The sequence below is a fragment of the Oncorhynchus mykiss genome, chromosome 30, assembly GCF_057628025.1.
Source record: "Oncorhynchus mykiss isolate SJ-2025 chromosome 30, ASM5762802v1, whole genome shotgun sequence".
Taxonomy (NCBI): domain Eukaryota; kingdom Metazoa; phylum Chordata; class Actinopteri; order Salmoniformes; family Salmonidae; genus Oncorhynchus; species Oncorhynchus mykiss.
The window spans coordinates 15,675,670-15,701,074 of NC_143051.1; the positions used below are offsets into that span (position 1 = coordinate 15,675,670).

At 42.9% G+C, this 25,405-nt stretch overlaps 1 protein-coding gene and 1 long non-coding RNA gene across 9 annotated transcripts in view; one reads left to right on the forward strand and one right to left on the reverse strand.

Annotated features, from left to right (window-relative positions):
* Window positions 1-620: 620 nt before the first annotated feature.
* On the forward strand, window positions 621-2,412 carry LOC149970218 (uncharacterized). Its single transcript, XR_016493518.1, has 2 exons — window positions 621-775; window positions 928-2,412. It is a non-coding gene; the product is annotated as an uncharacterized LOC149970218 (long non-coding RNA).
* Window positions 2,413-2,634: 222 nt separating this feature from the next.
* The window catches only part of LOC110487997 (adenylyl cyclase-associated protein 2), a 35,048-nt gene continuing 12,277 nt past the window's right edge, over window positions 2,635-25,405 (reverse strand). For 2 of the 8 annotated variants that reach the window (XM_036971440.2, XM_090227622.1), the window contains exons 2-14: window positions 23,792-23,859; window positions 23,281-23,405; window positions 22,944-23,044; window positions 19,425-19,502; window positions 14,344-14,487; window positions 13,645-13,730; window positions 13,354-13,459; window positions 10,407-10,587; window positions 9,756-9,931; window positions 6,175-6,298; window positions 5,871-5,953; window positions 5,487-5,627; window positions 2,635-5,341 (exon numbers count right to left, since the gene is read on the reverse strand). In XM_036971440.2, the coding sequence (XP_036827335.1) occupies window positions 5,258-5,341; window positions 5,487-5,627; window positions 5,871-5,953; window positions 6,175-6,298; window positions 9,756-9,931; window positions 10,407-10,587; window positions 13,354-13,459; window positions 13,645-13,730; window positions 14,344-14,487; window positions 19,425-19,502; window positions 22,944-23,044; window positions 23,281-23,405; window positions 23,792-23,808 (1,446 nt within the window). In that variant the 5' untranslated portion in view covers window positions 23,809-23,859 and the 3' untranslated portion in view covers window positions 2,635-5,257. Of the gene's footprint in view, window positions 5,342-5,486; window positions 5,628-5,870; window positions 5,954-6,174; window positions 6,299-9,755; window positions 9,932-10,181; window positions 10,588-13,353; window positions 13,460-13,644; window positions 13,731-14,343; window positions 14,488-19,424; window positions 19,503-22,943; window positions 23,045-23,280; window positions 23,406-23,791; window positions 23,860-25,405 lie in introns of all 8 variants that reach the window. The other 6 variants (XM_090227619.1, XM_090227618.1, XM_021559940.3 and 3 more) reach the window with 3 other exon arrangements.

Here is a 25,405-nt window from a genome sequence, read left to right on the forward strand (position 1 = left end):
CAGTTTGATTTCTATTTTTAACTGTGCTATTTCACAACATTTCTGAACCTATATACATTTTACAGACCCCGTATGTTTTACATGTGTTATCTTGTTGTTATTAGTCCCACCCTTCAGCTCCATTCAACCCCTTCCATCTATCTCTTAACATCATCCATTTTGGATTTCTATTTGCCATATATCTTTCAACTGTGCTGTGATGCTTCACAAAGGTACTGAACCTTTCTATTCTCATAGCTTCTACATATTGTAAATTAAAGATGATTTTTTTCAAAAAATAATTATTATTATGAGTAACTATGACTTTTCAAATCACCCAGTATTGCTATCTGCAGCGTTAGTTCTAGGTAAATGTTGCAATTCTTCAGCCATTCCTGGACTTGTGACCAAAAACGATCTACATATGGACAGTACCAAAATAAATTAAGAAGACAATTGACTACTTCAACATGGAGATGGCCTCAATGACGTTGGCTGTGCTCTCTGACACCATAATGGGACAGATGCAATGTCTATGATTGTAAAAGACTATCTGTTTTCCTTGCTCTGAGCTTGTGGAGACAATGACTGAATCCATTTTCCCAATTGTTATTTTAAAAACCCTTCATTTCACATTCGAGAAGGTCATTGCGACCCATCTCAAAAACACTGAATCCTCTGGTCCGGTCTGGAGTATAAAGCTTAGCAGTGGCGCCTAATTTTACACAGACCAAAATGCAGATGCCTGTCACCAAACAGAGCTCCATATCCTCATGTTTTACCCCACAGCACAAAGGTAATCTCAGATGCAGAGGAAGTGTTGCTTCGTCAATAGGCTATACTTCAGCAAATTGATTGTCATCAATTGTTATTATAGTAATTAATGTACTGTTAGTGTAAAATGCCTATAATGTTTTAAAATGCTCCCCATGTCACTTTCTCTAACAGTGGACCAAAAGGCACCTGCATCTCATTTTTATATTTGACATTTAGCAGAAGCTCCTATCCAGGTGCTGCGGAATTATTTAACATACTCTTTGAAGAGGGAGGGCTTTAGATGTTTTCCAAAAGATGGGCTTCAGGGGAAAGCTCGTTTCACCATTGGGTGGGAGGGCCAAGGGTTTGAGCAGAGCCTGAAGGTAGGGAGGGGCAGTTCCCCTGGCTGATCAGTAGGCAAGTACCATGGTCTTGTAATGGATGTGAGCTTCGACCGGAAGCCAGTGTAGTATGCAGAGGGGCCGGGTGACATCGGAGAATTTGGGAAGGTTGAACGCCAGGTAGGTAGCAGCGTTATGGACAAGTTGCATGGGTTTGATTGCAAAAGTGGGGAGCCCAGCCAACAGAGAGTTGCAGTAGTCCAGACGAGAGATGACAAGTCCCTGGATTAGGACCTGCGCCGCTTCCTGTGTGAGGTAGGGTCGTACACTACCGATGTAGAGCATGAACCTGCAGGAGCGAGTCACTGCTTTAATGTTTGCAGAGAACGACAGGGTGTTGCACAGGGTCACGGCAAGTTTCTTTGTACTCTGGGAAGGGGGATACCGCCTACAGAACCAAGTATGGCTCCCCACACCTTCCACTTCCACCAGATGTGCCTCAACTTCCCCCAGACATGTTAACCGAGCAGGCTGTCAATGGGACAGGCAGAGCTTCAGGAGAAGAGCATATTAGAAGGAGACCCATATGCCCCATCTAAACATGGACCATCAATCTGAGGAGATGATGGAACCAGACAAAAAGAGAAGGCTGTCTGGGAACCTGCAGTCAGGAGGGCCCTTTAAGTGCCTGTAGCAGCCCACAGTATCATCAATATCTAAATTATCCAGATTCTGAATTGTAGTGTGTTCTGACAAAACCAGGAACTTCCTGTTGGAGTGTGGCAGGCCAGTGATTCAGGCACTGCTTTCCCGGAGAGCATGCAGAGGGAGGTGGGATTCGGGGCTCGGCAGGGTCTACAGGATAGAACCTCCACCCAGGGAAGGCATGTACCATCTCTGATGTCACAGGAGGGAGAAAGAACAGGGAACGTCTCGTCACCATCAATGTCTTTCCCAAACAAGACGTCTCCTCTCAGCCCTGTTCACACTCATCGATCGACAGGACCAAGTAGCCCATCACCATGGAAGCATGTTTTAGAACAGCCCATGAAACATATTCCAGAACAACCGTTGAAGGAGACTGAGGGAGACACTCTTGCCATGCTGTCCACTCAGGACTCGGAGGGCCTCTGGGTGATTGCTCACTGTGCTTTATTATCAAGGAGCCCAGACTAAGGTATTAGCTAGTGGTAGAGACAGTAGATGTGCTGCTGATAAAACCCTGCAGGAAGAGGGAGATGCTCCCAGGGAAACACAGTTAGCAAACACTAACAATGTATATGCATGTATTTGAATGTATGCTAGTGCAAACAGATTCATTAAATGATGAACAGTTTAGATGTTGTTTTGTGTGTTGTAGGTTTAGGTTCCTGATGGCTGGAATGTAATCACTTGTTGTTTGAGCTGTCATGGTCGCCACTGGAACATTTATTATGTTTCCAGTTTAAATTCTCTCAACATTATTGCTCTTTTCCATATTTATGGCACTGAATAAAATGTGCCACAAAAAAATTTGATTATCAAGTCCAAACCAATATCAAAACACATCACACAAGCATTAAAGTTTAGATTTAATTTTGAAAAACGATAGACATTTACATACACTAAATTGACTGCTGGGTATGAATTAGAACATGTGACAAGCACTACTGGTGTATTTCCCCTCAAAAGGATGGTGCTACTGAATGCATTTGTGCCCCAATACAAAATGCATTAAAGAAATGAAAACAATTTTGTTTTACAGTAGAGTATTCCGACTAACAGGTATATAGACAAGACTTCAGTGCGCATTGAACATGACGAAACATTTCTCTCTATGTTGATTTGTATCTACGCATATTAAGGCTTACAAATACAGAGCTGGTCATATTAGAACAATCTATTGGTGGTGATGCTACAACCATATATATTTGGGTTAGGCACATGAACAAGAGATAAGCAAGTTATATCTTACAAACTAGATATCAAATGCAATTAAACTCTCGCTATTGTTATCCTTTACATTTTTTCCCTTCCATTTCACTATGACAATTGCACTTGCTTGAGTAATACTGACATCTAGTCTGCTATCAATGCAATATACACTGAACAAAAATATAAATGCAACATGTAAAGTGTTGGTCCCATGTTTCATGAGCTGAAATAAAAGATCCCAGAAACGTCCCATAAGCACAAAAAGCTTATTTCTCTCAAATGTGCACAAATTTGTTTACATCCCTGTTAGTGAGAATTTCTCCTTTGCCAAAATAATCCATCCATCTGACAGATGTGGCATATCAAGAATCTGATTAAACAGCATGATCATTACACAAGTGCTCCTTGTGCAGGGGACAGTGAAAGGCCACTAAAATGTGCAGTTTTGTCACATAACACAATGCCACAGATGTAAAAACAAAACAAAAAAAATGAACGTTGAGGGAGTGTGCATTGGCATGCTGACTGCAGGAATGTCCACCAGAGCTGTTGCCAGAGAATTTAATGTTCATTTCTCTACCATAAGCAGCCTCTAACGTTGTTTTAGAGAATTTGGCAGTACGTCCAAACGGCCCCGCAACTGCAGGCCACGTGAATGGTGTTGTGTGGGCGAGCGATTTGCTGATGTCAATGTTGTGAACAGAGTGCCCCATGGTGGCGGTGGGGTTATGATACAGATAGGCATAAGCTACGGACAATGAACACTATTGCATTTTATCGATGGCAATTTGAATGCACAGCGATACCGTGACGAGATCCTGAGGCCCATTGTCTTGCCATTAATCCGCCGCCATCACCTCATGTTTCAGCATGATAATACACGGCCCCATATCGCCAGGATCCGTACACAATTCCTGGAAGCTGAAAATGTCCAGTTCTTCCATTGCCTGCATACTCACCAGACATGACACCCATTGAACATGTGTGGGATGCTCTGGGTCGACATCTACGGCAGCATGTTCCAGTTCCCACCAATATCCAGCAATTTCACAAGTCATAATCAACAGCCTGTTCAACTCTACGCGAAGGACATGTGTCGCGCTGCATGAGGTGGTCACACCAGATACTGACTGGTTTTCTGATCCACACCCATACCTTTAAAAAAATAAGGTATCGGTGACCAACAGATAGATGCATATCTGTATTCCCAGTCAGTTAGTTAGGGCCTAATGAATTTATTTCAATTGACTGATTTCCTTATATGAACTGAAATAGTTGCATGTTGCATTTATGTTTTTGTTCAGTGTAGTATAAAAAATACATTTACAAATCTATCATGCAATATAAACATGATACAACCGTTGACTCAACAGCTAGATGTGAATAGTTGAGTATAGTAGAGTATTACAGCAAACCAAAACAGTGTATGCTAGGACATCCTGTGGAACATACTCCAACTGGCTGTTCAATTCCATCTCTCTTCATCCTACTTCTCATACAAATCAAAAGTCAACGCTTGACCTCATTTTTCAATACTTTCTGCCTCAATCCAATAAAATCACAACAGTGCACAAAACAACATGACAATGCCAAGGAGGACTGAAATTTCAGGGTTCTCTCCAATCAAAATGCACCTCCAAAATGCATCTTAATACAGTTTGTCTTATCAGGGTTGCATTTTCTGCTTTTAATTTGAAAATATGTAATTATATTGTACCCATATGTACTCATCATTTTATTGCTATGGCACACACATGTAAGTATGATACTTAGTTTAAGAAATACCTTATTTTGCACCAGCAGATTTAACAGATAAACATAATGGCTACACTTCCTCTTTATTCCAAATTTGAATGCAACTTTTTAACTAGTTTGCAAGTTTAACTAGTTCTACACATGACGAAACCTGACAAATACTGCCTGCGTGTTTAAATAGTAGACCTACCATAATTCTGTGAATAGTACAGTAGTTTTGTGGAGGAGAGCGCTGTGCAACCAATAAGCTGAACAAACAGTTCCATAACAATCTACCATTTCAAAGTGCAGAGAAAAAAACAATAACAAGTCATCTTAATGGATACAACCAGGCTTACAATCAACCTACAGTACTACTAGCTAGTCAGTTACAGTGTCTGGTTTGTCCTTTTATTACTTGTAATAGCCAGCCTATATGGGTTTGTGAAATCTTTGACGCAGAGGGAAAAGGGAGGAGAGGAAGAGGAATAAGTGGGGGTGTGAGAGAGATGAGGACGATGAAATATCAGCGATCAGCCAGCGATCTCTGTGGGTTCTGTCACCAGTTTGGATCCGTCCCAAACCGTCTTGAACTGCTCAGGAACTGGGAACTCCCTCTGTTAAACACACAATGTTTAAAACAAAACCACACTTAGCCACACTCTCACTCAGTCTCATACTTATACTCATCTCTCTCTCTCTCACACACACACACACACAGTCTGAAATGCAAACACTCAACACACTTTCATACACACTCACATAGTCATCGTCCTGCGGTACCAGGATGTTCATCTCAGAGCTCTTGGCGCTGATAATCTCACAGTCCAGAGCGTCCTTACTCAGGTAGACTTGGCAGCCCTCTGTCTTGTTGATAGACATGGTGGGAACTCTACCCATCACCTGGACAAAAGTAGTGCAGAGCATCAGCACAGATTCATCTATCTTATGACTAGTCTCGAGACTGGAATTTATCCTGACCACGTAACCTCACCAGAAGAAATGATGGCCCAACATAACATATAAAAGTGTCAGTACCTTACATCTACTATAGCTTCACAGCGGGTACATTGGAGTTGAACTTCAGATGCAGAGAGGATATGTTATTGTGTTATTTTCTAGAACATGTATGAAATTTGAGCTGACCTGCAACTTAATGTCTTTAGAGTTGATGACTTCCACAATGCCAACAACGTTGTCAAACACCAGACCAAGCTTCTTACAGTTATCTGTCAGAGGTGAACATCACAGAAAAACATGAAATCGGTGAGGGTTTAGAGAGAGAGAGAGAGAGAGAGAGAGATATACCGGATTGATGCTGTCAAAGACAACAAAGAAATTGTCCACTGTACAGTATATGGCCATGCCTTTGCAAATGACGTTGCCATATACATAATCAAATCTTAATAACAGAACTATAACAAATAAAACAATGGATGGTTGAACTCACCCACAATGATGGAGTTGATCTTTCCCTTTATCTGTAAAGTAGAGTTGCTGCAGCCGAAGACATAGGCCACCTGTCTCAGCTCTGGCTCCTCGATAACCAGGTCATGAGCCTGGTCAAAGTACTCCTGTGGGGTGAAACAACAAACAAGACCTGTGACCATCTGACCCATCTCATGTTTGACCCTTCACTTTTGGATGACCTCATTGGGTTTAGCACCAGACATCACAATCGCCTCTGAAAGAATACAGTCACACAAACAGCAGTCTTGGTCTTTGAATCTGTGAGGCACCTAAACTTTCCTGAATCACTAGGAAAAAAATGATTAAGGGCCTCCATGTCCTCCATTTATACTGAACAAAAATATAAACAAAACATGTAAAGTGTTGGTCACATGTTTCATGAGCTGAAATAAAAGTTCCCAGAAATGTTTTATGTGCACATAAAGCTTATTTTTCAAGAATTATGGGCACAAATTTGTTTACATCCTTGTTAGTGAGCATTTCTACTTTGCCAAGATAATCCATCCACCTGAGAGGTGTGGCATATCAAGAAGCTGATTAAACAGCATGATCATTACACAGTTGCAACTTGTGCTGGGGACAATAAAAGGCCACTCTAAAATGTGCAAATTTGACACACAACACACAGAGGTCAAGTTTTGAGGGAGTGCATTTGGCATGCTGACTGCAGGAATGTCCACTAGAGCTGTTGCCAGATAATTTAATGTTAATTTCTCTACTATAAGTCGCCTCCAATGTCATTTTAGAGAATTAGGCAGTACGTCCAGCCGCCCTCACAACCGCAGACCACGTGTAACCACGCCAGCCCAGGACCTCCACATCTGGCTTTTTCACCTACGGGATCGTGTGAGACCAGCCACCCAGACAGCTGAGGAAATAGTGGGTTTGCACAACCAAAGAATTTCTGCACAAACAGTCAGAAACCGACTTAGGGAAGCTCATTTGAGTGCTCATCGTCCTCTCCAGGATCTTGGCCTGACTGCAGTTCGGCGTCATAACCGACTTCAGTGGGCAAATGCTCGCCTTTGATGGCCACTGGCACGCTGGAAAGTGTGCTCTTCAAGGATGAATCCCAGTTTCAACTGTACCGGGCAGTATGGCGTTGAGCGGCTTGCTGATGTCAACGTTGTGAACAGAGTGCCCCATGGTGGCGGTGGGGTTATGATGCGGGCAGGCATAAGCTACAGACAACGAACACAATTGCATTTTATCGATGGCAATTTGAGTGCATAGAGATATCGTAACGAGATCCTGAGACCCATTGTCTTGCCATTCATCATGCCTGCATACTCACCAGACATGTCACCCACTGAGCATATTTGGGATGCTCAGGATCGACCTATACGACAGTGTGTTCCAGTTCCCGCCAAAATCCAGCAACTTCACACAGCCATTGAAGGAGTGGGACAATGTTCCACAGACCACAAACAACAGCCTGATCAACTCTATGCAAAGGAGTCGCATCCCTACCTTTTTTTAAAGGTATATGTGACCAACAGATGCATATCTGTATTCCCAGTCATGTGAAATGCATAGATTAGGGACTAATGAATTTATTTCAATTGACGGATTTCCTTATATGAACTGTAACTCAGTCAAATCTTTGAAATTGTTGCATGTTTAAATTTTTGTTCAGTGTAGACAGGGTTGGGGAGTAATATAATCCATTACATGTAAGGGATTACAAAAAAAACTGTAATTGTGATCCGTTACGTTACCAGCAAAAAATATTGTAATCAGATTACAGATACTTTTGAAAAACTAGATGATTTCTTCTGGGATTACTTTTAAATTCAGAAAGGATGTTTGCGGAAAAAACATCTTTGACACTTCTCTGTTTTCTCAAAGGCATTCAAATCAGCATTGAAAAAAGTCGCAAGTTTAACTTTGTTCCACCTGAGCGAGTCTGACCACAAGTCAGAGACCACTATGATGACACACCAAATGTGTTTGATGGATTGTGGGAAAAGAGCAGGAATAGGCATTCATTCGTAGGCTATGGTCAAAGCTATGTCTTCCAATTGTGTGACTGCTGTCGGCATCCAAAGATTATCCAACTTGAATAAATGCTTGGAGATAAGGATGACAGCAGTGGTACATAACCTACGGGCGATACTGATATCACTTATTATTGATATCTACATAGCGCATTGACGTGAACAACACTGCTGCTCTCTTATTTATCTATTTGTGGTTGTTGTGGATGGCTGTTCACAAATCTGTGTATTTGAACCCAATAATGGTTGAATTCAAGAAGTTTAAGCTGCCGATCAATCATTGTTTTTGAAACCAGTGGACAGCCAGTGAAAAATGTGTTCTTGCAACAGCTGCATAGTGCAGATCCCAGCCTATGGAATACAAGTTGGGCTTTTATTGCTCAATGTAATTCATGCTGATAAAAAATAAATAATTCATAGGCCTAATGGACACATACTCAAACTTGCACACTTTTGATAGACTTAAAAGTGGCAATCGGTAGTTGCTACATCCAATTTTGGACTTATATATCCATTGAGTCTTGAAGAATATAATTTATAAATGCCTCATGAGTTTAATTAAACTGTCACACTCCATGAGAACCTTGTTTTACTCCAATGTTTATAAACATTGTAAATGTAACAACCTGTATAGCCTCATAACATGGTTAAAACAATCATGTATATATATCATGGATGGTCAGTCTTTGCATCAATAGCTCTGTCTATTCATCTGAGAGTGGTTACATTTCTCCAGGCCCATCCCTCATCTTTTTACCAAAACAGAGGCAGGTTGCCATTTTGTTATGGTTTTATCTGTGGATTTGACCTATAAACAGCTGTATATTATCAAGATATCAACGTGTTACCAACAAAAAGGTAAACAATAGGCCTATCGCAAATGCAGCATATGGCCTTCATTTTTCACATGTAAATAGCACTATTCAGTAGTTCTCAAAGCAGGCCATTACATGAGCGCAGCATTTATTTTTCAACTCGAATCAAATGAGCCCAATCTGTCTTCCATGACAACAAAATCATAAACAACAGAGTAGGGCTGGCTAATAAGTCCTTAGTTTTGGGGTCATGCTCAAGTAAAACAATTTGGATAATCTATACTTCCGTAATTCCAAATCCTGTTCTTGAAGATCAAGGGGTATAACATTTATTGGAATGACTGGAATTCTAATAGACTTCGGATTTTAATGTAAAGATATAATTTAATCGTATTTATTATATGTAGCAGAAAGTATATGGGTTAGAAGAAGCCTACATAACCAACCATAAGCAAAATGTAACATTCATTTATGGCCAGCTATGTAAACCTTAACCCTTTATCCTGCAATAGATGTCATTCTGTTGGTAACATACCTTTTTGTCTTCTTCTAACGTCTCTTAAGGGGAAAGTCATCTAAACGTAACTGATTACGTTAGAGTTTAGGTAATACAAAAGTTACATTGCGGATTACAATTTTGGACAGGTAACTAACGGATTACATTTACAAAGTAACCTACCCAACCCTGAGTGTAGATAATAGGACAAATTAGAAGCCTGGCATGCAAAGCAAAATAATAGGTAACGTACCACCCTCCATTTCTTCCCCTCCAGCTCCAGCAGGGGGGGTCGTTTCTGGGGAGGCGCTCTGTTGGAGGAGCCTCCGGGGTTTCGGCTCTTTGGTGGGGAGGCATGATGCTCTCCTCCCTGGGTGCGAAGGGAGGGGTTCTTATGGGTCATCTGGTCCTTTGAGATGTGCTTTAATGCTAGTGGACAGAGAGAGGGTACTTACTTGTATTCACTTGTTTAGAAGTTATTGTTTTAGTACAAAAATCTATAATAAAATGTATGATCTCAAAATCAAACAAATTTTACCCTAACTGTTGATTAATAAACACCATAGAAATATAATGACTATTTCTATGTCCTCAAAACACAGCAACTCTCTTCAATTCTCCCTCTCTTTCTCCTTCTGTTTCTCCTCCTCTTCCTCGTCTTCTCTCCTGTCTTGGCTACCTTTAGTGATGTCAGCTCCCTGGTTCAGCTGGGCGAACAGGGCTGAGTGCTGGGCAGTGGTGCTCTCAGGACTCTGTAACTGTTGATTCAACCCACATCCTCCCTCTTCAACTCTCCCTCCCTTTCTTCTTCTGTTTCTCCTCCTTCTTTTCCCTCCCTCCCTCTCTCCCCCTTCTGCAGTTGGATCAGAGCTCTTCAACCCCTGGGTGACGGTGGCTTGGCTACCTTTAGTGATGGCTTCTCCTTGATTCAGCTGGGCGAAGAGAGCTGAATGCTGGGCCGTGGTGCTGTCGGCCTGGGGCGGTTCGCCTGTGAAGACTGGTGGGGGTCCAGGGGGTGGAGGTGGTGGAGGGGGACAGGGACAACCAGGGGCAGGGGTGAACAGAGAGGGAGGCGCAATGGGACCCTGTGGGAGAGAGAGAGAGAGAGGCATGTTACTGTGAATCAAGACAAGATGATGGTGAGAAGGGTTCTGGAAATACAGTTGTACTTCTTCCCCTGGCCAGCAGGTGGAGTATAGGACAAATATTTATATTCAACTGGTTTCTTATAGCAGAGGTGCCAAAGCCAAGAGCTGGGTTAAAACAAAAGCCTTCACACCTTGTCCCTGTGGCTCTCTAGGACCATAGTTGTACAACCCTGGCCAATAGGAATCATGTCTAAAAGAGGAGCTGTGTCAGGGGGCTGTTCGTAATATGCATATGATGATCAAGTGCAGATCTAAATTCTCTGACTGAGGCTGGGATTCAATCCGACAATGCAGATTTGAAATACAATGTTCGCAGATATTGCATTCACGGTAAACGCTGCATATGCTGGGTCAATCAGAGATTTCCTTTAAAATGTCAGGTGTGCTATAACACGGTTCTAAGGCGGGTTGGATTGAATCCCGGCCTAAGTCCTGCTGCTCTACTATAGATGCCTTTTTTCTCATTGAAAGCCTTACTTACCAAGCTAATGAACAGATTCATTTAAAGCCACCTGCCTGCCAACTCCAGTAAAGACAAGCAGACAGTCTCTCTGTCTCTTTCTGTGTCGGTCTGTCGGGGTCTGACTGCAGACTGCACAGCTGCCGCGGATAGTTACACATGGTCCACCTTCAATGCTCAAACAAGCCACAACAGCTGTACATATGCCCAAGAATTAGAGCTGAGTGCAATGAAATTAAGTCAGAGCTGTGTGTGTGTATATGTGTGTGAGAGTGTGTGCATGTGTGCCTGCCCTTCTGAACAGCAGCCGCCAGATTAGAGTTAGGAGAAAAGCCCAGTAGTTTAAGTTACGCCGTGGGGTGTGTTGAAGCAGGTGTGTAGGGCCTGAGACACAGGGCTTTTGTTGGGTCTTTCTTTTTTGAAGAAAACCTCCATTAAAGTCCACCCTGAGGACCACCTGTCCTCTCCCCACACACACACACACACACACACACAAAACCCTGACACCTAATGGCAGGAGGAACAGCTGACATACAGCCACTGCATGCTCTCGGGTTTCACTCCATACACACACACACACACACACGTGCACAGGCACACACACAGTCCATCAAATTGTGTGGCAGCCTGTGTCCCTCAAAGGACCACACAGAGGATTCTGGCATATCACTGAAAAAAGACAGTGGCCTTGACCTGAGTTCAAAACTCTTTACATTTTAGAGACTAAATGTGAAGTTTAAGGAGTTTTACTTTTAGTTTTATTATCACGTAAAAAGCCAAACAAATAAACGCTTCACTTCCACTGGAAGCAGGGATATGATTTCTGACTGGAAACCTGCCCTACAGTTGGACTTTCTTTTCAGAGAGGAGGGGAAGAGAAATGATGTAGGCTCTTAATTTGTTCACCCTGATGTTGCAGGAAATGTCAGACTTGATTTGCCCTAACAAAAAATGTATCAACTAGTGGAACCTGGTGAGAGGAGCTATAGGAGGACGGGCTCATTGTAATGGCTGGAATGGAATAAAAGGAATGGAATCAAACATGTGGTTTCCATATGATTTGATATCGTTAAATTAATTCCATTCCAACCATTACAATGAGCTGTCCTCCTATAGCTCCTCCCACCAACCTCCACTAGTATCACTAGCAACATCTACAAAGATGTCCATTAATTAATGATCAACTAATTAATTATAATCCACACAATAATTTCCAGTTGCTGCAGGATTATTTTCCTGCTGTGAGAAACTGGTCAAATTAAGATCCTACATCTGTAGAAGAAGAGCATGAATTCCCAGCAAACTTTTATAAACAGAAGTGTGTGTGATGGGACAGGGCGGGGGGTTTGACTCTACAATTGCACAATTGAGAACCATAAAGCAGCCACCAGAATACCAGGCACCAAGTTGTTCATACAGGCTGGTCCTTACGCCACCAACTGCCTGCCTGCATTAGTACACATAGAAATATACACTGCGTGGTAATTAACATGAGAACTACTGTACATCCTAAATGGCACCATATTATATAGTGCACTACTTTTGTTCAGTGCCCTATGGGCTCAATGTAGGAAATAGGGTGCCATTTGGGATGCAAGCCCTGAACCGCTTCAGCAATATGGCAACGGAAAACCACGGTCAGGCTCTGCTGCGCATGAAAACAATTGGACATGCCATAATAATCAGACTATTATGTCTCGACACAAACTGTAATTCATTGAGTCTTGTTCCTGTCTGTTTAAACCTGTATGGCAAGCAGGGCTATAGTTCATCCATAGGGCCAGGAGCGTTTTCTGACCATGTGACCTGATCACGAAAAATCCTGGTCCTATTTATCCAATGTCAGATAAAAGTTCTGAGAGGTTAGGCAGTGGGACCTGAGTTTTTTCTGCTCAGGTTACACATTTGGGAAAAACTCATGGCCTTGTTCCTATTCCTCCAACATATGTCGAAGTGCTGAGTGCTCAGGGCAGGGTTGAGGTTGGATCAGGAGCTATTTGCTGCTGTAACACATACAATAGATAATGGAATGTAGAGGGAATGCCCCACTGGACGTTAGCTAGAGGATTGTAGTCCTGAAGCACTGTAAATTACAGTCTGTAATAAAAAGACATAGTAACTGTTCATGATATGTCTTTACATGACTGATGTTTTTCTATTGTCTCACTCCCAACTCAATACTATGAAAATATAATTACACTGCTGTTTCACTGTTTTGTAACGATGTTATGAAAGCTACTCACAGTCTTGCTCCAGACCAGGCCTGTTGTGTGATGCTGTTTAATGAAAGCCTGGAGCTCAGTCCAGATGGACAGGTAGGATCTCACCCACTCCACATGACGCTTGTCTCTACAGAGAGAGGGACAAGAGGAGAGGGGGATGACAATTAGTGAGATGTAAACAGAGACGGACGAAGACAGAGAGAGAAACAGACGGACAGACAGAGCAGGAAGAAAGATATAGATAGAGCAACAATAATCTGCAAAGTTACTTATCCGCAACAGTTGATGTAATCCACCACCAGCCATACTCACGAGTCTTTATAGTCTTTCAGAACTCTGTTAGTGTAGAAAATGGCAGCATCATTCATCTCCTTCACATAGGGAACTGGCTTCTGGCTCTGGAAGAGAGATGGAGACACCAGAGAAAAAAATGGTAAAACAAAGCTGACCCCATATACATTCAGACAGCTCTGCTCTGCATTCAATGACATATGGACAGAGAAATGGAGAGAATATTATTATGTCACTCACCACCTATTGGACAGAAATGCATTAAACCACAGTGACTGTACAGTCGACAAGCCATATATACACACACAAAGGATAGGCCACATGCATCTTTGGCTAGTGTCGAGCAAAGACTCAAGAGAATGTGGTGACGTGAGCGTTCAAACAGGTTTGACACAAATCGTGTGAAACAGTGGCTCCCTGGCAAACAGTAGACTTGTTCTGACAGAGTCCAGACCACAATTTCAGTCTCAAAGCAGCTTGAGTGGAAGGGATTTGATGAATGTAATGGTATGGATATTATACCAACATTCAACAGAACCAGTTTTTTCACTGGTAGTTTAGAAACACAAAGGAGAGGGAAAAGGAGACACAGTGAAGAAGATGCATGGTCCAAGACGGTCAGAAATAGAGACCTGTGTCGCTGCCCTATGTGCCACCAAAGTGAGTGAGTGAATGGGTGATGAGGAGGTTAGATAAGTGAACAGTTAGTTTTCTCCTCACCACAGCAACCCAGCCCAGCGCTGGGATGCTCTCGCTGACAGCTGATAGGTGGTTGAATTGGCTGCTGCCACGGTTACGCTCCCGGAAGTTCTGAATCTCCTGGATCTTCTCTGAGATAGGCTTTAGCAGGTCAGCCAGCTCCATCTGGGAGAGAGATACAGGGGGGGGGGGGGGTGGAGGAAAGAAATGCTTGTCAACAAAAACTGAACAATATCACAGGTGGTGTCTTTTATATATACGTAACTGACAATATAAAAATAGCATTTATCAATGACTGTTAAAACTCAACACCCATAAATTACTCTGTAATAGTGCTCTTGGCAGCTCACATTCAATAGTCTGAGAGCACCACTCTCAATGGTCCAGTTACTCCAGTTCTGCTACCTTGGTTATAACGGATTGCCTTGCCCACAAGCAACCTGCCATGCAAGCCAGCTGGATGTAAATGACAGTTTAGAACTGGGCTACTGGGACTTTATTAGAAGGACCCTATTTTCAATAGGAACTTCCAGATCCCTTCTTGCTTCCATCCTTCTTTCCCGCTTTCCTCCCTCCCCTCCCAGCATTCCTCTGTTCATTAGGAGATCCCTCTGGCCTTGTAAGGCACTGGGGAAAGGAATGCATTGTTTCCCTAGTAATACTGCTGTACAGTTCTCTTATTTTGACCTGTATCTAAACTGATGTTGCTATGACAATTTAACTAAATATTCCCTGCCTTGTCGATATGCTGTGGGAAAGATAAACAAGTATAATCATTTATGTTTCTTTATTTAGCTTTATTTTGAGAAATGATGTGATTATTCTTGTGTTGCTAAGGCAACGAATTGAATTGCATTATGGGTTAGATACATTTGCTCTTACAAAAATGTATTTTGATTGAACATGCTTTAAGGTTTTGAGATGTTGTCACAATAAACACATAATAAAGTACATCATCCAGTGTATGAGGTCATCCAATCAGTGGGTTGACTACTAAAACACAGCCCCTCCTAAGGAACGTTTACAGACGTGGAGAGGATGAAATAATCCTCCTTTCCACCTTTAATAAGACTGTTCAATGGGATCTGGAGAGAGTGAAAGTAAAAAGTCAGTCGACTTTCGTATGAAAGGACTGTCTATCTCGTGTGTCAGAGGGAGAGGCAAAGAGAGAGGACCCTTTTTTGAACAAATTCTTGCCCAAATCAGACGCACATGATTTTCATAACCCGAAATAGACAGTCCTTTCATAGTCGACCAACGTCGACTGACTTTTTACTTTCACTATCTACAGATCCCATGGAAAAGAACTTGCTAGAGGATTCTAAAAAGAAAACCACTTCTACATGAAATGTGATGATAAGACTCAGGGAGTTTTCCAATACATCTGTGATGATGATAAGCCCAGGCGGTCAACAGAGCCGGGTCAAATCATGTGGTCAGGAAAACCTCCCGGCCCTCGTGATGATTCATCTGTCAGTTCTACATATCTCTGAGGCTAGAGATCTCTCTCCCTTGTCTGGCCCAACGCTTCTACCCGCCAGGCTACCTAAAGTGTACGATCAAGCTATTTGATCTGTATCATATCAGCGTACAATATCTGATATCATGGCTTGGCATCCCATATGCTGACATTCACAGACATGCCAGGCTCTGAGCTATAATGCAAACATGATATCAACGTTCCCAGTGAAAGTAACAAAGAAAAAAACTATGGTGGGATTTTATGGTGGGGTTTTTGTGGACATGATTGTAGTATACTGTAGTAAAGTTGACTATAGTATAAATTCTGTAATTTTACTGTTGTATATACTATAGTAGTTACTGTGGTATTTTTTGTTTTATTATATTTGACATAGAAGTGGGGCTTCCTCCTTGAGGAAACCTACTGGGCAAATACTAAGACCAAATTGTCCATAACCTGTAGGTAGGTAGGACTGGAGTCTGAACACAATATATGGTCTATACATGTTGGTTTCTCACTCATGGGTGGCACAAATAGAGAGGGGAATGTGTAACCTTTATTTAACCTTTATTTAACTAGGCAAGTCAGTTAAGAACAAATTCTTATTTACAATGACGGCCTACCCCGGGCCAAACCCGGATGACGCTGGGCCAATTGTGCGCTGCCCTATGGGACTCCCAATCATGGCCGTATGTGATACAGCCTGGAATCGAACCACGGACTGTAGTGACGCCTCTTGCACTGAGATGCAGTGCCTAAGACCGCTGCGCCATTCAGGAGCAATGGGTGGAGTATATGCAAATTAAATACTGTAGTATTACTATAGTAAAAACTGTAGTATATACTATACAAATTACTGTAGTGTTTTTGCAGACATTATTGTAGTATTTACTAGTGTTTTTTGCAGATAATACTGAACTATTTAATATATGTAGTATTCTACAATATACTACAAAATGTTATAGTAAGGACAACACATGATCAAGGGATAGTACAGTGTGCAGTATAGAATTCTACAGTATGCTACAAAATTCTGTAGTAGGTACTACACATGATCGAGGGATACTAGAGTGTAGTATAGTTTTCTATAGTATCCTGCAGTTTACTACAGAATAATATAGTAAGTCCTATACTATTCTATTGTAAACTGTAGTTTTTTTTATGTGGGCACACACACACACACACACACAGACGGGCCGTGACGGGGTCAGGTGAACCCAGCTTCAAACACACACACACACACACACACCCACCCATACACGGAGCGGCTCAAATATAGAACATGCCCATAAAAAGCCACGGAGCACAACCCCGGGCCAGTGCCGTGGAGAGAAAAAACAGAGGTTTTACCAGCAGCTCTGGGGTCCCTATGGGAGAGCTGTACAGGGTCACAATCTCTTTTCCACCAGAGGCAATGATTTAGGTTTATATAAAACTATGTACATGTGAAAATGTGTCCATACAGTATCTGTGTGGTTTTGTAGTAGATTTCTCTGGGGGTATATTGATTGACAACAATATATTTTTGGGGGGGCTAAATCAATGCCTCTCCAATTTGAGGATTGTCAGTTCTGCCAATGCCATTGTGGATCGTCACCCAAATTCTCAGAGAACAGCGACAAGAGTCTCTCTACAGCAGGGATTCCCAATCTCGGTCCTGGGGACAGCTGATTCAAATAATCAGTACTGGCTCTCTACAGTCTCTCTTAACAGGCTACAGGCTCTCTTAACAGGCTCTCTACAGGCTACAGGCTCTCTTAACAGGCTACAGGCTCTCTACAGGTTCTCTACAGGCTACAGACTCTCTACCGGCTCCACACTCTCTACAGGCTCCACACTCCCTTCAGGCTCCACACTCTCTACAGGCTCTACTGGCTCTCTGCTGGCTCTTAACTGTCTGAAGTAAAGATACAGGAAGTTCTCCTCACTAGTTCACGTCCACATTGATTTCCTGTTTTTTTGTAATGATATTTACACACTACGAGGTCGAAATAACACTCTGAAATTGTAAAAATGATGCTGATGCACTTTTAGTGTAAGAGGTGGTGGGATGGAGTTTTTAGCCCACAGCATGACATCACGATCTGATTATTCTGACCAATCCTCTTTTATTGTCACGTTCTGACCTTTATTTCCTTTGTTTTGTATTTATTTAGTATGGTCAGGGCGTGAGTTGGGTGGGCAGTCTATGTTTGTTTTTCTATGATTTGGGGATTTGTATGTTTCGGCCTAGTATGGTTCTCAATCAGAGGCAGGTGTCATTAGTTGTCTCTGATTGAGCATCATACTTAGGTAGCCTGGGTTGCACTGTTTGTTTGTGGGTGATTGTCTATGCTAGATGCTTGTGTCAGCACAGGTCTCATTTGTAGCTTCACAGTCGTTATTGGTTTATTGTTTTTGTATGCAGTGTTCAGTACTTTCTTTAATTAAATATTCACTATGAACACATGATCCTTCTCGCCTCTCCTCTTCAGATGAAGAGGAGGAAGACTGTGAAATTTATTTGCATATGTATCCTCCTACTATGAAGTGGTAAGCGAGGTAGGCTCTAGTCAGTATAGACGAGCCTATCCGCCAATCAGGGCTGTGTATGTATATATATAAAAATTTGTATCAACACGCCCATACGATCAGACTGAGCATTTCAATGGCAAAGGCAGCTAAGGGAAATAAATTATTTAAAAAATATTTTGCTTTTTTAAATGAAATAAACACTGTGATTTATTAGACATACAGTGATGATTGAAACATTTAGAAGATTGCATGGGGTCTTTAAGCAAACAGTCAATGCAGCCACCAACCACCACCGTCCTCGCCTCTCCATCTCCTCCCCTCTCCTCTCTTATTCCCTTCCTCTCTGTCCCCTCCCTCCGCTTAAACCCTTCCTCCTTGTTTGTGTATCAGACAATTGGTGAATTCTTTCTCACTGCCTCTTGACCAATGACCTGCGAGATATGAGTTAATCACTTCCTGTTCAGCTTGGGGCTCTGCCCCCCACCCCCCTCCTCCTGGTTCAATACAAACAAACAGCCAATGCGATGATATCACGTTAACCTCCCCTTCCTCTCCGTACTCCCTCCCTTTCCCCCCTCAATTCCCCATATGTGAATGTGTTGTATTAGTGTTCTTTTTTAAAGAGGGTTAATCCCTATGTGAACAGAGCTCCGGGGCACCGCATGGCTACCCACTGGCCCAGCAGCACTGGGAAACACAGAGAGGCCTGGAAAAGGCTGCTGCTGGAACACTGGAATGGGTGATACTGAAATGAGCAATACTGAACTGGGTGATACTGAAATTAGCAATACTGAACTGGCCGACACTGAAATGAGCAATACTGAACTGGCCGACACTGAAATGAGCAATACTGAACTGGCCGACACTGAAATGAGCAATACTGAACTGGCCGACACTGAAATGAGCGATACTGAACTGGCCGACACTGAAATGAGCGATACTGGGACACTGTAATGGGCGACACTGGCTACATTACAGTAGATAACAGTAGATAAGTGCACATTGGATAACTGTGTTGAAGTGCAGTGCAGTTGGCCAACAGTCCTGATCCATACACATTTGTTTACTTGCTTTGGGTATCTGCATTCAGGACAGTTCTCCAAGCCATTACACATATCATCCTTACCGGAGCAGGCTCCTGGTGTGTGGTGGCCATTTTGAGGAAGCTTCTCTGAAGCTGCAGAGCGTTGTTCACCATCTCCGCCTGTCAATCACAGAGGTTAAAATGTCAAATATGAGATTATTATAAGCCACACTCTGCACTGCATCATGCTGGTAACAATGCATTAGTCAGGTCCCACAAGGCATGTCCCATGTTTGGGAAAACCTCCAGAGGAACTCCGGTTTTTCCATAAAAGGAGCTTTCCTAACTTAAAAAAACACCTCTAACCCACACACCCCCTCCTCCTCATTTCACTGTGATGGGAGAAGGAGATTAAGTGAATGTTGTTTTACGAAAGAAAAGACCCATGAAGGAATATCCTCCCCCATCCCCCAGTCCCATTTCACCACATATTAAGGCTATTTCACTGTCGTTCTGCTTTTCCACATATTAAAGTCCTCACTTATTTAATTCCCATTTGAAATCATGTCTCCCTTGAGAAAGGGATTTCTGCAATTGGACTTGCTACCAGTGCCTGGTATGAATCAAGGTTAAAATGTTGGCTTTATTTTGGGAGTCTGAAGAGAAATCATCAAAGTGGTTGCCAACATGATTACTAGCCACAAACTACACCTCATCTCCCTTTGGAAAACGTCCTGACATCTTCGTGGAAAAGGTCCTTGTGTCGCGTTTTAAATATTGGAATGTAGGGTTAAAGTTCAAACACACTCCCGCCATTAGCTTTATAGGGGACAGGAAACAAACTGTAATTTAAAGTACTCCTACTCCTCCCATCTATCTAGAGTGGTTTTCTGTAGAGAGCCGGAGTGGTTTTCCCTGGCCAAGCCCTGGACCCCACACAGTCAGAGGTTCCCAGAGCCAACTTCTTTGAGAGATAAAACAAGGAGAATCTACCATGTGTCTGTCCCAAATGGAACCCAATTCCTTACAGGCTGCCATATTGGATGCATATCTCCATATAATACTAGTCCCATTGACAGAAAGCAGGCAGGGGAGTGAAGTGGTCACTAAGTGCTCCTCTCAACATCCCTCCAGCCCTACTGTCACTGGTAGAGAAAATCTCACTGTGTTAAAGATTCATCTTAAATGTGGTTGCGATTTGGCTTGGTGACAACAGTTGCATATACAGTATCATAAAATCAAGTTAAACACCACGTTTATCTCAATGGAAGTAGTAGAGCAGCCTGGGAAAACAGAGTAGTACAGCAGGACAGAGTAGTACAGCAGGACAGAGTAGTACAGCAGGACAAAGTAGTCCAGCAGGACAGAGTAGTACAGCAGGACAGAGTAGTATAGCAGGACAGAGTAGTATAGCAGGACAGAGTAGTACAGCAGGACAGAGTAGTATAGCAGGACAGAGTAGTATAGCAGGACAGAGTAGTATAGCAGGACAGAGTAGTACAGCAGGACAGAGTAGTATAGCAGGACAAAGTAGTCCAGCAGGACAGAGTAGTACAGCAGGACAGAGTAGTATAGCAGGACAGAGTAGTACAGCAGGACAGAGTAGTACAGCAGGACAGAGTAGTATAGCAGGACAGAGTAGTACAGCAGGACAGAGTAGTCCAGCAGGACAGAGTAGTCCAGCAGGACAGAGTAGTCCAGCAGGACAGAGTAGTATAGCAGGACAGAGTAGTACAGCAGGACAGAGTAGTACAGCAGGACAGAGTAGTACAGCAGGACAGAGTAGTATAGCAGGACAGAGTAGTCCAGCAGGACAGAGTAGTACAGCAGGACAGAGTAGTACAGCAGGACAGAGTAGTATAGCAGGACAGAGTAGTACAGCAGTAGTACAGCAGGACAGAGTAGTATAGCAGGACATAGTAGTATAGCAGGACAGAGTAGTATAGCAGGACAGAGTAGTACAGCAGGACAGAGTAGTACAGCAGGACAGAGTAGTATAGCAGGACAGAGTAGTACAGCAGGACAGAGTAGTACAGCAGGACAGAGTAGTACAGCAGGACAGAGTAGTATAGCAGGACAGAGTAGTACAGCAGTAGTACAGCAGGACAGAGTAGTATAGCAGGACATAGTAGTATAGCAGGACAGAGTAGTATAGCAGGACAGAGTAGTATAGCAGGACAGAGTAGTATAGCAGGACATAGTAGTATAGCAGGACAGAGTAGTATAGCAGGACAGAGTAGTACAGCAGGACAGAGTAGTACAGCAGGACAGAGTAGTATAGCAGGACAGAGTAGTACAGCAGGACAGAGTAGTCTAGCAGGACAGAGTAGTACAGCAGGACAGAGTAGTACAGCAGGACAGAGTAGTATAGCAGGACAGAGTAGTATAGCAGGACATAGTAGTATAGCAGGACAGAGTAGTATAGCAGGACAGAGTAGTACAGCAGGACAGAGTAGTACAGCAGGACAGAGTAGTATAGCAGGACAGAGTAGTACAGCAGGACAGAGTAGTCTAGCAGGACAGAGTAGTACAGCAGGACAGAGTAGTACAGCAGGACAGAGTAGTATAGCAGGACAGAGTAGTATAGCAGGACAGAGTAGTATAGCAGGACAGAGTAGTATAGCAGGACAGAGTAGTATAGCAGGACAGAGTAGTACAGCAGGACAGAGTAGTACAGCAGGACAGAGTAGTGTAGCAGGACAGAGTAGTCCAGCAGGACAGAGTAGTACAGCAGGACAGAGTAGTATAGCAGGACAGAGTAGTACAGCAGGACAGAGTAGTACAGCAGGACAGAGTAGTATAGCAGGACAGAGTAGTCCAGCAGGACAGAGTAGTCCAGCAGGACAGAGTAGTCCAGCAGGACAGAGTAGTATAGCAGGACAGAGTAGTCCAGCAGGACAGAGTAGTATAGCAGGACAGAGTAGTCCAGCAGGACAGAGTAGTATAGCAGGACAGAGTAGTATAGCAGGACAGAGTAGTACAGCAGGACAGAGTAGTACAGCAGGACAGAGTAGTACAGCAGGACAGAGTAGTATAGCAGGACAGAGTAGTACAGCAGGACAGAGTAGTATAGCAGGACGGAGTAGTACAGCAGGACAGAGTAGTATAGCAGGACAGAGTAGTATAGCAGGACAGAGTAGTATAGCAGGACAGAGTAGTACAGCAGGACAGAGTAGTATAGCAGGACAGAGTAGTATAGCAGGACAGAGTAGTATAGCAGGACAGAGTAGTATAGCAGGACAGAGTAGTATAGCAGGGCAGAGTAGGCAACTGTCTTATTTTCATCATCCATATTATCTTTTTGTGTGTTCTTATCTGCTGCTCTGGTACAAACATCACTTTGAGTTTCTGTCAGTTAAGACGCCTGCTTCGTTTCATTTACTGTAGACTAACAGTTTAAGATAAAGACAAAGACCAAATATAATGGCAGTGTGTTAACCAAGACAGCTGGTGTGTGTGTGTGTAAGTGAGAACATTTGAGGGATTTGGGGATTGAGGAGGAGACTTTGTGATCTTAATGGCACAGAGCCATTTCCCATTTGCGGCCTTGGCAAGAAGCCACTCAAACACACAAGGATAGTCAGTCATATGCAATCACACACACACATTCATTCCACTCACATGCTTCTCCACATCCTCTCCTATGGCACGGCTATTCTTCAGGTACTCTGACAACGGCCCAATCAGCAGCAGGTCAAAGGCCTCCATACACTGGGACAGACCTGGAGAGACAGGTGGAAGAAGGGAGGGAAGAAGGAGAAAACAATGCCCACAGAGGAGAGGTCAGCCGTTTTTACCACAGTTTTTACCACAGTATCTTTTCTGAGTTTTACATAGAATATTCCATGTTTATAAACGTTCATTGGATAAAGTTGTGTTCCCAGTTAAACCTAGAACCTCACTACCCAATGCTATACACTGCTGTCACAGTCTGGACCACTACGTTTCTACTACTCACCTCCGTTGATCCCGTTACATTCCCCGTTGGCCATGCCATTGGACACCTGCATGTTGACGGACACCTGCTCCACACGAATCACGGCCTGCTCCAGCCGCTGCACTAGCGTTTCCATGGCGATGGTCCTGGAACGAAGCAGATAAAGTCAGTGGACTGATATCCATCACTGGTGCTGTAGCCAGGGCTGGTCATGTTTCCCATGACGTCTCTCTTCTGATTTCAAGATAAATGCAATACAACCCATGACTTTTCTTTTGTGTCTAGATTTATAGGGGTTGGCTAATTTGTAGGGTCAGAGGGACATTTGAAATGCTATAGGACACTTATGACACTGCAGACACCTAAAAACCCAAAACACGATAGGATTTGTAGGGCCCTGGTGAAAAGTAGTGCACTATAAAGGGAATAGGGTGCCATTTGGAATGTAGTCAGAGTTTTTCTGGACTTCTAGCCATCTGGTCCTTTGACACAACTTCCGCTACACAATCAATCATATTCATGTACACCATACCATAGGTCAGGGATCATCAACTATATTCAGCCGCGGGCCGATTTGTTCTTGAGCGGATGGTTGGGGTTCTGGAACATAATTACAAATCATTTGTAGATTGCAAATTGATCGCAAGAACCCCAAACAGATATAATGTTTGACTAAAACAATTTCAAACCTTGCTTACATTTATATACGATCACATCGTGTCTCTCAATGCATGGGAATACTTGGGAACAGACTTCTTAAATTACAATCACTTGGAGCTGATTTCCTGGTGTGTTTTTTTTTACAACCCAATTGAGATGGTTTGGGATGAGTTGAACCGCAGAGTGAAGGAAATGCAGCCAACAAGTGCTCAGCATGTGGGAACTTCTTCAAGACTATTGGAAAAGCATTCCAGGTGAAGCTGGTTGAGAGAATGCCAAGAGTGTGCAAAGCTGTCATCAAGGCATCAAGGGTGGCTACATTGAAGAATCTCAAATATAACATATATTTTGATTTGTTTAACACTTTTTTGGTTACTACATGATTCCATATATGTTATTTCATAGTATTAATGTCTTTACTATTATTCTACAATGTTGAAAATAGTAAAAAATAAAGAAAAACCCTTGAATGGGTAGGTGTGTCCAACTTTTGACTGGTATTGTATATATATATATATACACACAATAAGTAGTGCGCTGGACCTTTACTACTCCTGTATGAGCACACTGAAATAGCCGTCTGCAGAGCGGGGAGAAAAATTCAGCACCACCACCACCCCTAAACATGCATTTCATGCATACAGAAACAGGGCATTGCTTTCAGTCATCATCCATGGAAAACTTGCTGATCTATTGGTAGCCCTGTATACTTCAGTAGCAATATTTTTTTAAACCAGAGTAATATGGTCAAAAGTAGTGCACTATAGAGGAGTCCAGGGATAGGGTGCCATTTGGGACTCAGTCATAGAAGTTCTCTTCTCTTAGTTGAGGAGAAACAGCATCTATCTGATCACCTGATCCGGTTGTTATCAGTGGAGACTGACCTCATAAGCCAGGCCATTCGCCTGATTGTATTTCTTCCGCCAGCGTTAGCAAACCAATCCCCATGCAGGGATCGGCTCCAGTGATGTCACCGTCACACAGACTGGATTATGAGCCCTAACACACACACACACACACACACACACACACACACACACACACACACACACACACACACACACACACACACACACACACACACACACACACACACACACACACACACAGAGGGGAGGACGGCTCATATTAATGGCTGGAATGGAGTGGTTACAAACGCACTGAAACCATGTGTTTGATGTATCTGATACCATTCCACTTATTCCGCTCCAGCCATTACCACGAGCCCGTCCTCCCCAATTAAGGGGCCACCAACCTCCTGTGGTACACACACACGGATACAGAGACAAACACACACACTTCTCATAATCCAGTCTTATTATGATGGCGCCGGAGGTGATGGCTGCCGTTTTACGAGCTCCTTACCAATTGTGCTATTGTATGTGTTTTTTCGTGTTATTTGTAACTTATTTTGTACGTAATGTTTCTGCCACCGTCTCTTATGACCGAAAAGAGATTTGGAATATCAGGACAGTGATTATTCACC